The 16765-nt window shown below is 45.8% G+C and overlaps 1 protein-coding gene across 3 annotated transcripts in view; it reads left to right on the forward strand.

Annotated features, from left to right (window-relative positions):
• The window catches only part of DZIP1L (DAZ interacting zinc finger protein 1 like), a 48821-nt gene that overhangs the window by 21995 nt on the left and 10061 nt on the right, over positions 1–16765 (forward strand). For all 3 annotated transcript variants that reach the window (XM_060099636.1, XM_060099634.1, XM_060099635.1), the window contains 5 exons: positions 2199–2327; positions 8813–8875; positions 10139–10279; positions 12567–12597; positions 13729–13782. In XM_060099636.1, coding sequence (XP_059955619.1) covers positions 2199–2327; positions 8813–8875; positions 10139–10279; positions 12567–12597; positions 13729–13782 — 418 coding nt within the window. The remainder of the gene's footprint in view (positions 1–2198; positions 2328–8812; positions 8876–10138; positions 10280–12566; positions 12598–13728; positions 13783–16765) is intronic.

The following is a 16765-nucleotide window of genomic DNA, read 5'->3' on the forward strand; positions in this document are numbered from 1 at the left end:
GGAGAATCTTTTCTTGATTTGAAAATGAATTGTGTAATAGTGTTTCTCATGATCATTGCATGTTTTGCCTAAAGAAACACCTAGACAACTTTTCTAGAAGGGGATTGTCGTAGGATATGTGTGGAGCCTTGGTGGTCTCAATCTGAGACGGAAAGCCAAGGATGGAGGGCGGTGGGAGTGCAATGAGAGCTCTGCGTGTGTGTGTGTGTGTGTATCGATAGTGACCCAAGTCCTCCCATTCCTAAGTGTTCCCCCAGGGTGGACAGGGATGATCTGTGGAGGACAAGATGCTGCCCCACCATGTGGACGTCATACTCCTAACCCCCAGCTCCACACCCATCATCTCTGAGCTCATCTGAAACTCCCTGACTCCCATGCTTCCCCTGACATGGTACTCGCTGACTAGACACGTTAGATACCTAGGTATTGATTTGAATTTGGAGTTGTCGTTCATAAACCGTGTCCTCAAAAATCAAAAGGTTACTTTTGGTGAGGAAATCCTGGGTTGTGGTAAATGAGGACATGATTCTCACTACCATCCATGGTTTCCTTTTAACTTGGATCACACTGTCCTAAACTGGAACATCCATTTTTTTTTTTTTTTTTTGCCTTTCCCTTATAGGATGGCTTCTGTTGTATTTTTGTGTTTGTGTGTCTCCCCCCCATCTCCTCTCACCTGACTTTTTTTTTTTTGATGTACGGGGGCCTCTCACTGTTGTGGCCTCTCCCGTTGCAGAGCACAGGCTCCGGACGTGCAGGCTCAGCAGCCATGGCTCACGGGCCCAGCCGCTCCGCGGCATGTGGGATCTTCCCGGACCGGGGCGCAAACCCGTGTCCCCTGCATCGGGAGGCGGACTCTTAACCACTGCACCACCAGGGAAGCCCTCACCTGACATTTTATTATTTCACTTTCATTAAAGTACAGGAACCAAACTGGATACAAAATTCTCAGTGTAGTTGGATAATTATCTTGTTGATTTATTTTTTAAAAATTCTGGGGGGGTTTCCCTGGTGGCGCAGTGGTTGAGAGTCCGCCTGCCGATGCAGGGGACACAGGTTCGTGCCCCGGTCCGGGAGGATCCCATGTGCTGCGGGGCGGCTGGACCCGTGGGCCATGGCCGCTGAGCCTGTGCTCCGCGGAGGGAGAGGCCACAGCGGTGAGAGGCCCGCGTGCCGCAGAAAAGGGAAAAAAAAAATTCTGGGGGATGGGGAAACAGATATGATTCCATTTAGAGTGATTGTGAAAAACACTGTAAACACTTTACCCCAGTTGAAAGGAAAACACCATGAAGGTTTGTGATGCCAAGAAAGCCAGCTCTCTGGTGTGTCATAAGCAGCAGTGTGAAGACAGAAGTGACACATCAGGGGCAGAAAGTTGTGCATACATCTGATAAAGCATTTGACTCTACAAAAATATTCAAGGGGTTTAGAAATGGCTAACGCTTGGCCCCAATATTGCTTTAGCAGGAATTGAGAAGACTTAAAGATTAGCAAGAGAGAGAAGTTAAACTCAGGGACTTAACTGTTCTCTAAAGCTTTAATAGGGCTTATGAGTCTGATATAGTAATGGAGATGGAGATCATTGCTTTTGTCACTGCAGTAGTGACCTATTTAAAAATATAACCATAGTCGGGTGGAAAGGCACCTTGTCTTTGATCCACTTTTCCATGCCTTTTCCTTCACACCATACACCTTTAGCTTGGGAAGCACTAGGCATTGGTGACATGACTCCAAGTTGTGAAAAGCCAGGCCTTCTTGGTGACAGCCAGGGTTTTTCTTTGTGGGAAGAGGGGCAGGAGTCCTCAGGGAGTGGTCTGGAGTGCCTGAGACCCTCCTCAAGGCTCAGATAGTGTGATTCTCTTCAGCCTATTCGAGACTGAGGAAGAAATGGGAAAGCTGTCAGGAAAGTTCCGGGTTTGAAGTACAGCAGAATTCCAGCGCAATGGAAATGACACTCTTGAATTCTGTTCTTCCATGGGAATTTGCTTCTCCTGCGCAAGGGCTGAGCTCTCAGGAGAACACTAGTGAAGGGGAGTGTGAACTTGTGTGAATGTTTGCAGGCATGCAGATACCTAGTGAGTTCAGGTTGGGGCTTTGTGGTTGGGGTTAGGTGTGCCCTTCTGACACCGCTCCGGGTATAAAAGACAACATCATGGTTAGATCTTCATCTGAATGAAACTGCACCCTGGTCTTTTCAGAAGCTGCAGGCACTGCAGTCCCACAAGGTGATGAAGTCCAACCTCGGGTCCCTGCAGGATGAAGAGCCCGAGGAACGACTCAGGCAGGCTCAGGAGCTCCAGAGCCTGAAGGAGAAGATGGAGATTCAGGTGAGCCGATGCCCCATGCCTTTCTTCCCAGAGCCAGGCAAGAACCATGCTGTCTTCCAACAGAGTTTGTCGGTTTTGTGCTATGGTTTAAAGGAAGTTGAAAGACATCAAAGTTCTATATTTTCAAACCTTCTGCCAATTCATGAAAGCATAGAGTAGGGTTCTTAGGGTTCTCAGGTGAGTCTGGTGACATACTTGTGTGCAATGTCAGATTTGCCTGGGAGTTTTTTCAAAATACATTCAGCCGTGTATCTTACTGGACACCCTTGCCCTCATTTTGGTTCCAACCCAGTTGAAAACAATTCTTAGAAAGTGTGACAATCTTCTGGCTTTGAAGATATTTGGCATGGGTCTAATGGTGTGACGTTAAATACTTAACAACCGGTTGTCTGGAACTAAAAAAGCTTTGATTTGTAGCATTTGCCATTTTCTGTGGTGTAAATCTTCCCACCATGGCTGATTTCATGCTGCTAATGTGAGGTCACTGGATATGGAACTGGGAAGACTTACGCACAACCTACTGCCATGGGCTGGGAGGGGGCGGCCTGGCCTCCACTGGATGAACCTTACATCAGTCCAGTTACATGTGGTCTGTGTCACTGATAGTTCCATGTCAAGGAAGGGCAGTTGGCACAGTCGTTCAATCATGTTGTCCCGCTTCTGCTCTCCAAGACTGTTAAGAAAGAGCCTAACATTTAACTAGCAGAGGTGAAGCGTTTCCACGGCTTGATGTTTCAAGTTTCACATTTTATAAAGCCATTCTCTTTCTATGAACTCTTTCACATCCTTTGCCTATTTTTTCTGTTGATTTCCTTACCAATTTTGAGTTTATAGAACGTATGGAAATTAACCAACCCTTTGTTGCTCTTGTTGTGGCTATTTTCCCCTGTTTCCTAGTCATCCTTGAACTTTATCATGGTCTTGACCATACAAAATTAATAACGTTTATGTGGTCAAAATGATCAGATTATCAGTCTTTTGTTTATGGCCACTCTGAGATTTAAAAAGAAAATAATCATGGGAATTCCCTGGCTGTACAGTGATTAGCACTCCATGCTTTCACTGGCAGGGTCCCCGGTTCGATCCCTAGTCAGGCAACTAAGGTCCCACAAGCTGCGCAGTGTGGCCAAAAAGAGAAAATATTCCTGTGTTTTCTTTTTGTTAGTTTGTTTGCTCATTCATTCATTCATACATGTCACTTTATTGAGGTATGATTCACATGTAAAAAGCTGTGCATATTTAATGTATATAACTCATTGGATTTGGGGGTAAGTGTAGCCATATTTTGGCTATTGTGAATAATGCTGCCATGAACATGGGAGTATGAGTATTTCTTTGAGATCCTGATTTCAATTCCTTTGAATCAAAATCAAGAAGTGGGATTGCTGGGTTATATGGTAGTTCTATTTTTAATTTTTTTAATAAGAGGAAAACAAACAAGTTTGTTAACATGTATACCTCATGGATACATGGGAGATTCCCCTGGGAAAATGAGTAACTCTCTTGGTTTTTAATTTTTTTGAGGAGCCTCCATACTGTTTTTCCATAATGACTGTACCAATTTACATTCCCACCAACAGTGTAAAATGTTTCCTTCTCTCCACATCCTTGCCAACACTTGTTATCTTTTGTTACTTTTAAAAATAATAGCCATTCTGACAGGTATGAGGTGATAATCTCATTGTGGTTTGATTTGCATTTTTCTGCTGAATAATGATGTTGAGCACATTTTCATATACCTGTTGACTATTTGTAGGTCTTCCTTGGAGAAATGTCTATTCAAGTCCTTTGTCCATTTTTAATTGGATTGGTTTTTGCTGTTGAGTTATATGAGTTCCTTGTATTTTGGATATTAACTCCTATGAGGTACATGGTTTGCAAATATTTTCTCCCATTTCATAGGTCATCTTTTCATCAGTTGATGGTTTCCTTTGCTGTAAAGAAACTTTAGTTTGATGTAGTCCCATTTGTTTATTTTTGCTTTTGTTGCCTGTGCTTTTGGTATCATATCCAAAAATCATTGACAAGGGCTTCCCTGGTGGCGCAGTGGTTGAGAGTCCGCCTGACAATGCAGGGGACGCGGGTTCGTGCCCCGGTCCGGGGGGATCCCACATGCCGCGGAGTGGCTGGGTCCATGAGCCATGGCCGCTGAGCCTGCGCGTCCGGAGCCTGTGCTCCGCAACGGGAGAGACCACAGCAGTGAGAGGCCTGTGTACCGCAAAAACAAAAAACAAAAAACAAAAAACAAAAATCATTGACAAGATCAATGTCCCTGATTTCTTCTAGGAGTTTTAGGGTTTCAGGTCTTACATTTAAGTCTTTAATCCATTTTGAGTTGGCTTTTGTGTATGGTGTAAGATATTGGTCCAATTTCATTCTTTTGCAAGTGGATATCCATTTTCCCCAACACCATTTACTGAAGAGACTATTCTTTTCCTGTTTTGTATTCTGGGTGCCCTTGTTGAAGATTTGTTGACCATACATATGTGGGTTTAATTTTGGATTCCATATTCTGTTCCATTGGTCTGTGTGTCTGTTTTTATGCCAGTACCATACTGTTTTAATTACTGTAGCTTTGTAATATAATTTGAAATCAGGAAGTGATGCCTCTAGTTTGTCTTCTTGCTCAAGATTGGTTTGGCTATTTGTGGTCTTTTGTGGTTCCACATGAATTTTAGGATTTTTTTTTCTATTTCTATGAAAAATGACATTAAAATTTTGATACGGATTGCTTTGAATATGTAAATTGTTTTGGATAGTATGGGTATTTTAACAATATTCTTCCAATCCATGAGCATGAGATATCTTTTCATTTATTTGTCTTCTATAATTTATTTCATTGACATTTTATAGTTTTCACTGTATAGCTCTTTCACCTCCTTGGATAAATTTATTCCTATATTTAATTGATTTTGATGCTATTGTAAATGGGATAGTTTTCTTAATTTCTTTTTTGGATAGTTTGTTTTTAGTGTAGAGAAATACAACTGATTTTTGCATGCTGATTTTGTATCCTGCAACTTTACCAAATTTGTTTATCCTAACAGCTTTTTTTTTTTTTTTGGTGGAGTCTTTAGGATTTTCCATTTGTAAGGTCATCGGTCATCTCATCTGCAAACAGATAATTTTACTTCTTCATTCCCAATTTGGATGCCTTTTATTTCTTTTTCTTGTCTCAGTGCTCTGGCTAGGACTTCCAGTACCATGTTGAATAAGAATAGTGAGAATGAACATTCTTGTCTTGTTCCTGATCTTGGAGGAAAAGTGTTCAGCTTTTCACTGTTGAGTATGATGTTACCTCTGGGCTTGTCATATATATGGCCTTCATTATGTTGGGGTATATTCCTTCTATACACACTTTGATGAGAGTTCTTTTTTTATCATAAAAAGATATTGAATTTTGTCAGATGCTTTTTCTACATCTATTGAAATGATCATATAATTTTATCCTTTATTTTGTTAATGTAGTGTATCACATGTATTGATTTGTGTATGTTGAACCATTCTTGTATCCTGGGGATGAATCCTACTTGATTATGTTGTATGATCCTTTTAATGTGCTTGTAGTTGGTTGAGTATTTTTGCGTCTATGTTCATTAAGGATATTGGCCTATAATTTTTTTTCTTGTAGTGTCCTTCTCTGGTGTTTGACAAGGGTAATACTGGCCTTATAAAATGTGTTTGGAGGTTTCTTCCTCTTCAATTTTTGGGAAGAATTTGAGAAGAATTTGCATTAATTCTTTAAACATTTGGTAGAATTCACCAGTGAAGCCATTCAGTTCTGGGATTTTCTTTGTTGGGAGATTTTTGACGACTGATTCAATCTCCCTACTCATTATTGGTCTGTTCAGATTTTCTATTTTTTTATGATTCAGTCTTGGTTGGTTGTATGTTTCTAGGAACTTGTCTATTTTTTCTAGGTTATCCAATTTATTGGTGTGTAACTGTTTATAGACATCTCTTGTAATCCTTTGCATTTCTGTGATAACAGTTGTAGTGTCTCCTCTTTTATTTCTGATTTTATATGTTTGAGGCTTCTCTTTTTTTCTTAATCTAGCCAAGGATTTGTCAATTTTGTTTATCTTTTCAAAAACTAACTCTTACTTTTGTTGACCTTGTCTGTTGTTTTTCTATTCTGTATTTCATTTATGTCTAATCTACTCTTTATTACTTCCTGCCTTTTGCTAACTTTGGGTTTAGTTTATTCTTCTTTTTCTAGGTCCTTGGGGTACAAAGTTAGGTTATTTATTTGAGATATTTCCTTTTTCTTAATGTAAAATTTTATGACTGTAAACTTCCCTTGTAGAACTGCTTTTACTGCATCCCAGAAGTTTTGGTATGTTGTGTTTCCATTTTTGTTTGTCACAAGTTATTTTTTTGTTTCTCTTTTGATTTCTTCTTTGTTCAGGAATGTGTTGTTTCATATCTACACATTTGTAAATTATCCTGTTTCTCTCCTATTATTGATTTCTAGTTTCATAACATTGTGGTTGGAAAAGATTAACTTGATATGATTTCAAGCTTAAATTGGCAAGACTTCTTTTGTGGGCTAACGTGTGGTCTGTCCTAGGGAATGTTCTTTGGGCATTTGAGGAGAATATGTACTCTGCTACTTGGACGGGATGTTCTATGTATGTCTGTTCAGTACACTTGGTCTATAGTGCTGTTCAAGTGCATTGTTTACTTATTGATTTTCTGTCTGGATGATATACCTATTGTTGAAAGTGGAGTATTGAAATCCCCTACTATTATTGTATTACTGTCTATTTCTCCCTTCAGTTCTGTTAATATTTGCTTTATATATTTAGGTGCTCCTATGTTGGGTGAGTATATAGTCGTCCCTCAGTATCCATTCGTAGGAGATTGGTTCCAGACCTGCTAAGGATACCAAAATTCTCAGATACTCAAGTCCCTGATGTTTTGCACATACTCCCATATACTCTACATCATCTTTAGATTACTTCTAATAACTTATAATACCTAATACAATGTAAATTCTATGTAACTAGTTATAAATATTGTAATACAATGTAAATGCTATGTAAATAGTTGCCAGCATGAGGCAAATTAAAGTTTTGCTTTTTGGAACTTTCTGGAACTTTTTTCCAAATATTTTCAATCCATGGTTGGTTAAATCCATGGATGTGGAATACACAGATGTGGAACCTATGGATATGGAGGGCTGACTGTATATTTACAGTCATTATATCCTCTTGATGAATTGATCCCTTTATCAGTATGTAGTGACCTTCTTTGTCTCTAGTAACAGTTTTTGACTTAAAGTTATTTTGTCTGATATAAGTATAGGTACCCTGTTCTCTTTTGTTTACCATTTGCATGAAATGTCTTCTCTCATCCCTTCAGTTTCAGCCTATGTGTGTCCTTAAAGCTAACCTGAGTCTCTTGTACACAGCATATAGCTGGATCTTTTTAAAAAAATCCATTTAGCCACTTTTGATCTTTTGGTTGGAGAATTTAATCCATTTAAGTTTAAAGTAATTACTGATAGGTAAGGATTTTCTATTGCCATTTTGTTAATGGTTTTCAGATTGTTCTGTAGTTACTTTGTCCCTTTCTTTTTCTCTTGCTCTCTTCATTTGTGAGTTGATGATTTTTTTGTCACAGTATGCTTTGGTTCCTTCCTCTTTATCTTTTGTATATCTGCTACAGGTTTTTTCTTTGTGATTTGTATTAGATTATATAAAACATCTTATAATTACAGCACTCTGTTTTAAGCCAAAAACAACTTAACTTTGACCGCATACAAATAGTCTACACTTTTACTTTTCCTCCTCCACACCTCCCACTGTCCACAGGCTAACCAGTAGGATCTAAAGCTGGTGTTGAGATCCGTGTGCCAGTACCAAAACCCGAGTCAGCTGTGCTGATTCCCTCAGTTCTGGGTGGGGTGAGGCAGAAATGGGCCTCCTGGGCAGCATCCTTCAAGGCTGAGGCAGTTGGGTGCTCACTTGCTCTCACTTTCCCCATGGGAGAGATTGTGGGCTGAGTGGGTCTCTCTTGGCACTGAGCTGTGCCGCCTTGGGTGAGGGGTGACACAGGTGAGGTGAAAACTGTTCTTCTTCCCCTCTTCAGTGTGTCTATTCTTGGGGTTTTTTTCTTCACCGAGGTGCTGGGACCTCTCAGCTGGATTCCCAGGCTCCCATAAAGGTCTCATCTGTGGATGTTTTGAGAGCTGGAACCTCCTGGTCCATCATCTTGCTGACGTCACTTCCATGTTTTAAGTTGAAATCTTTGACCACCTAGAATTTATTTTTGTTTAAGATATGAAATAAGCATCCAAGTTCATATTTTTTTTCAGGCAGTTAACTACTTGTTTGAACACCATTTGTCAATAATCCATCTTCCCCCAGACTAAGATTCCATTTTTTCCCCATCTTTGTCTGGGTTTTCTACTACTCGTGTAGCTTTATAGTATATTTTAATATCTAGAGGGGCCCACTTGATAAGCATTTAATCTTTTTCAGAAAACAGAATGGAAGAGAAAAATGAAGGCATTGCAGGAAGAGCATGCAGCTCAGAAGAGAGAGGTAGGTCTCACTGGACCGTTTGGGGGAGCCTGGTTTCCCACGACCTCCTCTCATCCTTCAGCTCCCCATCCTTTGCGGCCCCCCCCACCTTGAACTGGTTGGCAGATAACAATTTTTTGCTGATACTGTTCCTGGCTGCTGACCCCCATCAATACACAGAGGGGTCAGCCGCCCGGACAGCAGCTTCCCTGGCAGGGAGCAGGGGCCTCCGGGCCTTCTCTTCTGAAACCAACATATCCTTTCTCTGTGGTTTCCTCTGCAGTGACCCCGTAAGGTGCTCCAAGGAGGGTTGTGCTGTAAAACTCAGAGAGCTACCTGGTCATTCTGTGTTTGGGCCCCCCTTTGAAACTCCAACCAGGAGAGACCCCGGTGGCTGTGGACCTCAGTGATAGTTCACGGGCAGCTCAAATGGAAGGGTTCAGACACTGAGACCAGTGGGCAGAGAGCAGTGGGCCTCAGGGCAGAGAAAACAGCTTCTCTAAAAATGTCCCTGACAAGGAGGCAAGTTGAGGAGGAAGCCGGTTAACAGGAGCCCCAGGTTCTGCTGCAGAAAGCTCAGAAGGTGAAGGTGCTTAGGTCTGAGTCTGGCGCAGGATGGATTCCCCCCATTCCAGTAATTCCCATCTGATGGGTTTATCTTATTTGAAACATTTAAAGATGGGAAATGCATTCAAGTTTGTTCCAAAAGCAGAAGAACTATATTAAGGTACATGGAGTAAAGTCTCACTTCCGCTCCGTTTCCGTCTACCTGTCCCCGACACCCACCCCAAAGGTGACCACTTTTATTGCTTTCTTGTATTCTTCTAGAGGTTCTTCATGCAAAAATAAACAAACAGCGTCATTTTCTCTCTGCTCTTACATCAGGGGTTTTATTTAAAACTAAATAGCGTCATTTTCTCTCTGCTCTTAGACTGCATTTCCTTCACCTTTTGTCTTCACCTAAAAACATCCATTTGATGGTTTTCAAATGACCTCAACTTACCCGACTGTCCTTCAGTGGGTAGCACACCTGACAGGGAGCCTTTTGCCCTGACCTTAGGGGCCTGCATTCGATTCTCACTTCTCCTCAGGCACCACCTGAAACGTTCTCAAATGGGAAGGAAGTCAGTCTTGTTAGAAAGCCACCTGCCCAGGTCTGGAGGCACTCCACCTGCTTCAGGTGAAACCCCGACCAGCGTTTGCCTACAGGTGCAGGCCCTGCAGGCACGGGGCACTCAGAGGTCCCTGCAGACATGTGACTGACCGACCGTCCTGTGCCACCAGCTGCAGGAGCAGAACGAGAGGCTCCAGGCCTCCCTGTCTCAGGACCAGAGGAAAGCAGCTGTCCAGGCCCAGCGCCAGATCACCGCCCTCCGCGCCCAGCTCCAGGAACAAACCAGGCTCATCACCTCCCAGGAGGAGATGGTAGGTGTGTCCCTCCTCCCAGCCAGGACCTGGAGCCCTAGGCCTCTTCCCTGCGAGGATTTCCTTAGATTCTTCTGGACCTATCGGCACTAGCCTCAGGAGTCAGACTCTTTGAGGAGAGAGAAGAGTCCTCAGATTTGAGGGGCAGAAAGTGATGAGGATGCTGAAGTCGTGCCTGCTGTCCTGTGTTAGTGGGTTCACGGTACCACCAGAGACCGTGTGAGGGCCCACACCTGGTTGACACTTTGCTTATTCCTCCGTGTAAGCCTCACTGCTGCCCTGCAGGGTAGACATTACCTTCTCCCCATCTTCATCTGACAGATGATGAAACAGGCAGGAGAAGCTAAGCGCCTCACTCGAGTCCACACACGGCACGTTATAAATGACGGGGGTGAGATTCAAGCCTCGCCAGGCAGGTGGAATGCAAAGCGTGTGCCCCTTTCACTGTGTTCTCAGACATCATTTCTTAACTAATTCCTTTTTCATAAATTGACCGCCTCTGATGAAGTTGACAGGTAAACTAGTGGGATGAAAAGGCGTCACTCACTACGCACCCTCTCCTAGACCTGGCCCCTGTGACTCTTCATCTAATGCAGATCACTCTCTGCCCAGCCTGGGCTCAGCTCCCCCTTCTGAGCCCCAGGTCGGTGGAGACGAGTATCTGTCCCCAGCTGGTCCCTCCTGTGGCCTCAGGTCCTTTGCCATGGGTCTGATACCACCCTCCACACAGCTTCCCTGGGCTGAGCACCCACTGTCACTGTCTAATCCACTGTTCCTGTACCTCTTGCGTTTTGTGCCTTTCTGTTCTCCCAGCTATACTTCACCATCACCATATCTTATTATCCCATGGCCCTGCTGCTTTTCTTTTTACTGTTTCTCCCCCAACACACTTAACTCTTCACAGCTGTGGCCGCCTCAGGTCCAGTCTGGAGGTTTCCTCCTTATGTTACCCAGAACTCTTGTTTGCACATGTTTCAGTTAGGTATCCACTGGCTAAACATAGCAGAATAGGTTAACAGGGGTTTATTCTTATTGTAACACCAAAAGAGGTGACAGCTGATGGCCTTGGTTTAGCTGCAAGATTATACCATTGGAAACCGAGACTGTTTTTTTTCTTTTTTTCTTTTTTTAATTACCATCTTTAGCATATTGACTTTTGTTCTCATGCTTGACTCTCATAGTTGCAGGATGGCTGCCATAGCCCCAACCATCACAGTCATATCCAATGGAAGCAGTTGATGAAAAGGCTCTTTCCCAAGACTTCTACTTATATTTTACTGTTCAAAGCTGTGTTATATGGGCAACTATAGTTGCAAGGAAGGTTAGGAAGGGAATAATTAATTTTATACATTCTAGGATAGAGGTAAGCAAAGGAGGAATAGTTAGAAATGGACGTTGGATGAGTCATTCATCAGTAGGTCATGAAAAACAACTCAAGCCTAAGCAGAAGAGGGGATTTGTCATAAGGGTAGACAGGGTGTCTCAGAGAGCTCGAGGCAGGGGTGCAGCCAAGTCTAGGAATGAACTGGGACCAGAGACATGAGTGTAGTCAGGAGTTTTCCTCTGCTGTGTGTCTCTATCCCTCTCTCTGTATCTGCTTCGATGTTTTCTTTTACTCTGAAGGTCAGCTTCCACTTCATGTCTGCCCTACATGGCAAAACAAACAAGCAAACAAATAAAGAGTGACAACCAAAACTCAAACCAGTTGGCTGTCAAGAGCTCTTGAATTCACATGTTACCAGTCCAGACTTCTCTGCCCAAACCTGGCCGTGGTGTGGGGGTCTCCTTGCCACAAGGGGCTGTCCTGTCTGCAACTATGTGGAAGGAGGAAGAAGAAGCACTTCCTGGAAAAGAGGGGTTGAGCAGAGAGTCGGTGACTGTCCGCATCATGCCTCCTGCCTCCCACGGGGCACTCAGCTCAGATGCCCACATCGCAGGAGGGGAGTGTCCCTTGCCCTGGCTGATTTCCACCCATTAAACCGACAGTGCTGCCTGTGTGCCTGCCCCCCTCTGCTTGCGTGGGGCTCCTGCCCTTCAAGCCACAGTCCCTCTCTGAAGAGGGGCATTGTCTCTTCACCAAGGGACAGTGGAGCATGGTGCCGTCTCGGTTGCTGCGGGTCACCCTTGGTGCCATTGAGGGGCTGGGGCAGCGTACGCTGAGCTCCCTCCCGGTCCCAGTGGTTGGCATGGAAACACTGGCCGTCCCTTCCTCACAGAACTGGGCAGAGCCGCCGCTCACAGCAGAGTCCCCTGCTGGCTGTAACCTCTCTGTTCCACATCTTTGCAGATCCAGACCATGTCTCTCAGGAAGGTGGAGGGTAAGTCTGTACGGGGAGACTTGTAACAATCGTGGTTATCGTCTTGACCTCTCCTGTCTCTTGTCCCCCACCAGTCAATGTATAGGACGAGGCTGGTGGCAGCTCAGGGGCCTGTAGCGTCAGCCTCTCTGGCTGGGTGGGGGTGGGTGAGAAGACGTCAGTTTCTGGGACAGACAGGGCTCCAGCCCAGGTTTGTGCTGAAGGCGTTCCATGCAGCTGGCAGGGTTTCTTGCCTGGCCTGCTCTTCTCTGTAGGACGGTGGAGACGTGAGGTGGGAGCGGGGAGTGAGGATCTTGGGGGCAGTGATGGATGGGGCAGGCGGGGCTCCTGAACAGGCTCTTTCCAATTCACTGTGCCTGTGATTCAGTTCCATCCAACTTTACCTTGTTTCCAGCGTGTAGCGAGTTGACCCCAAATCTCTGCGAATCTGTGTGAATGAGGCCTGTCTGGAGGGTGCGCCCTCCTCCCCTTGGGTACTCCGGCGTGCTGGTGTGCGTGCTCGTGTGTGTCCGACGGACACAGGCACTGGCGTCTAAAGGGCGCCAGCAACCTACAGGGCACCGCTCCTGCTTCTGAAACCTGGCCCTCCTACTCCACCCCGCCTCCCCTGCCCTATGCCTGTAGCTTCCTTTCTGCCTCTCCTTGCAGACCCACACATCTCCCCCGTCCCCTGCCTCGAGGATACACATTTCTTTCCCAGCCTCGTAACCAGTTCAGAGAGACACTATTCCTATAGCCTTGATCTCCTGGGTGCCGGGGCTGGGGCTGGGGTGTGTGCCATTCATAGGAGCTGTGTGCCATGGACTTCAAATCCATTGTCCCCATGATTTAACGTGGGGCGGGTATTATTGTCCTCACTTTCTGGATGAGGAGCCTGAGGCTTAGAGAAGTGCAAGGACTTACTGTGTCGTGTGCAGCTAGTTGGAGGGCAGAGCTGGAATGTGGACTCTGATCTTCCTGCCTCCAGGGTCCATGGTTGTGACCGCTGCTCCATCCTGCCTCTCTCTGCTAGAGAACCGACTCGAGGGCTTGCTGTGTCTGGCCAGCACTCACACGCTGTCCGGTGCTTCCCTCTAAGGCGGGGATGGGGTGCAAAGCATTGGAGATACTAACTGCTCCTGCTCTCCTCAGGGATCCGCAAGGGCCCGAAGGCTGTGGACACAGAGAAGGACTCTTCCGAGGAAGGTGAGGCTCCGTTTTCTTCCCTGGGGGCTGCCCTCTTCATTGTTTAGTTTGTCCCTACTTAACTGGATCTGGCTACCTGAGGCTGGGGCAAGGGAACTAGGGACATGAAATAAATATTTCTTAAGCCCTTTGTGCTTGCCAGGCACATTACACGCAGGTACTAACGTGCAGCCTGCTGGTTCACCCAGGCTCAGAGAGGGTCAGTGACTTTCCCAGAGTCTCAGAGCCAGCAGGTGGTGGAGTCAGGATTTGGCGCAGTGTCTGCTGCATAGCCTGTCCCTGGTGCCTGCCCCACCACTTGCCTGGTACTACCCAGAGCAGTGGATGCAACGCAGCCAACTCCCTGCGTTGGCTTAACATGACCTTTGCGGTTTTATTCTGCATGGCGAGCATGCTGCAGACAGATCACACAGGACCTAACTGATGTGCAGGAATCCTCCTCGGCGCCCTCTGCAGAGCCCTGGGTACCTGCTGCTTTTATTTACTCCGTTTGCCGAGCTCTCGACCAGATGTTTCCAGGGAATGCAAAGGAAAAGTGAAAAAAATAGACTGTCCTGAGAGGGTCAGGAAGAAGGAGCTCCCAGGAAAGATCAGAGAGCTCACAGCCAACCTGCTGACCAGGGCTGCCTGCCCAGCCAGGCTGTGATGTGACAATCCCAGAGCGACCCAACAGGTGCTCCCAGGAAAGGGTTTTATTGGTGTCACCAAAGAGTTCATCGTGGGGTGTTTTGTTTTTTAATGTACTAGTTTACTTTTGAGATGGTAATCCATGCTATTGACAAAAAAAAAAAAAAAAAAAAAAAAAGAAGGAAGGAAGGAAGGGAGAAGGAAATAAAAGCAAAAGTGTGCACAGTGAGAAGTAGGTCTCCCTCCTGCCGGGCCATCCAGTCTCTGCCCAGAGATTCCATTGTTAATGGTCTGTCACACATCTTTCCAGATACTTGGTGCAAACACAGGCCCATAGATATATGCATTCTTTTCCTTTTTCCTAAACAGGAGCACAGTCTACCTATTTTTCTGTGGTTATTGCTTAACAACGTATCTTGGAAGTCATTTGCAATCCCTTTATGTAGAGCTGCTGCATTAATTTTTCAGGACTTCACAGTATTCCACTGGAGGGATGAACCTAAATGTACCTAATCAGTCCTCCGCTACCTCCCTCCCCACCCAGTGCGTTTAACCTTGGGATAGAGTAGCAAAAGTTAGAGTTACATGTAACCTTGAGTAACACAAGGTCCACAGCGGGGATGAACCAAATCCTCCAAGGGGGGCATAGAGTTCGATGAGGAGGAGGCTGAGGAGGGCGAGTTAGGGAGACCTCGCCCCACCCGCTCCACGCCCCATCCTGTTGCAGGCAGGACCCAGGCCTTTGTCAGGCTGTGCTGTGCCTCTTCACTTGCTTGTCTACTTCTCCTAGTCCCAGACCAGCAGAGCAGCATCCCTTGGGAACGTATTAGAAATGCAAGATTTTCAAATTCTCGGCGCCATGCCACACAGACTGAATCAGAACTTCTGGGGCAGGGCCCAGCCATCTCTGTCTGCACCCGCCCTCCAGGGCATTCTGGGGCTTGCTCTAGTTTGAAGACCGCTGCGGGGCCCGCGGCTCTCTGCAACTGGCTGCACACTAAGAATCTCCCAGGCTGCTGACAGCTCTCTGGAGGACCATGCCAGTCCCCTACTACCTAAATCACAACACGCGGTGAGGGGCGTCCCAGGCATCAGTACTTAAAGCTCCACAGGTGATTTCAACATGCAGCCAAAATTGGGGCTCATGCCCTGTGCAAACTTTATGGAAGAGCGTCAACCCTGAGGGGCAGTGGGGGGCTTGTTAAAACACAGATTGCTGGGATCTACCTCCAGAATTTTTGGTTCAGTAGGTTGGACTGGGATCTGAGAATCTGCGTTTCTAATAAGTGACAGGTGGTGCCGATGCCGTGGCTCACACTTTGAGAACCACTGCTCTAGAACAGCTGGTTCTCAGGCATGGCTGTTGTTAGGTCTGGGGAGTTTCACAAACAGATCTTAAGGCCTGGGGCCCACCCTCCGAGATTCTGATATAATTAGCTTGGGATGGAGCCCAGGTGATTCAGATAGGCAGCCAGGCTTAAGGCCATCGCCTTGACTGTGAGCTCCTTGAGGGTTTTCTTTAGTGTCCTCAGCACTGGCCTGTTCAAGCTCCGTATTACTTGTCAGTAAACGTCTACTGAGTGAATCAAAAGGCTGGTCCATCTGTAACCACAGTGGCCCCCGGCATTGGACCTGAAGAGCACTTCTGGGAGGCCTTCCCTGACTCACCGGGGATGGCCCCTTTGTAGCAGTTACCACATTTTATTGTAATTGCCTATTTTGTTACCCGCTGGGTCGGTATTTCTCAAGGTGCAGTCTGTGGCTCACCTCCATCAGAATCATCTGGGCAAGTTAAAATGCAGATTCCAGGGCCCTTCCCCAGACCTATGGCATCAGACTCTCTGGAGGATGGGGCCAGGGAATGTGCACTTTAAACCCAGGCAATTCTGATGTATACAGTTGGAGGGAGAACGCCTGATTTAGGCAGTAAACTCAAGGGGAACAGGGAGCTATCTGTCCACCATATGTATATGTATACATACATCATGCATGTAAGCCAAATCATTATGTTGTAAACTTAAACTTATACAGTGCTGTATGTCAATTATATCTCAGTAAAACTGGGGCGGGGGCGTGAGGCGTGAAGACCAGAGCCCAGGGAACAAACTGCTGTCAGGACTCAAGTGTGAGTCAAAAGCCTGAAATCTCTCAGTTAACCTGGGACAGGACTGAGCCAGATCTTGGAGGTCCAGACCAGCAGGGGATGAGGATCCTGAAGGTGGGTAGGTGGTCTGCAGCAGTGGTTCCCAGGAGGAGAAGGACCCGGGGATGGACACTCAGGGGGGATTGGTGGCCCTGGGTGCACAGGCTGGAGACCAGGATCCCTGGCTGAGTGTGGTGTGGCTTTGGGAGTAGA

This window comes from Mesoplodon densirostris, chromosome 5 (genome assembly GCF_025265405.1).
Source record: "Mesoplodon densirostris isolate mMesDen1 chromosome 5, mMesDen1 primary haplotype, whole genome shotgun sequence".
Classification (NCBI taxonomy): Eukaryota; Metazoa; Chordata; class Mammalia; order Artiodactyla; family Ziphiidae; genus Mesoplodon; species Mesoplodon densirostris.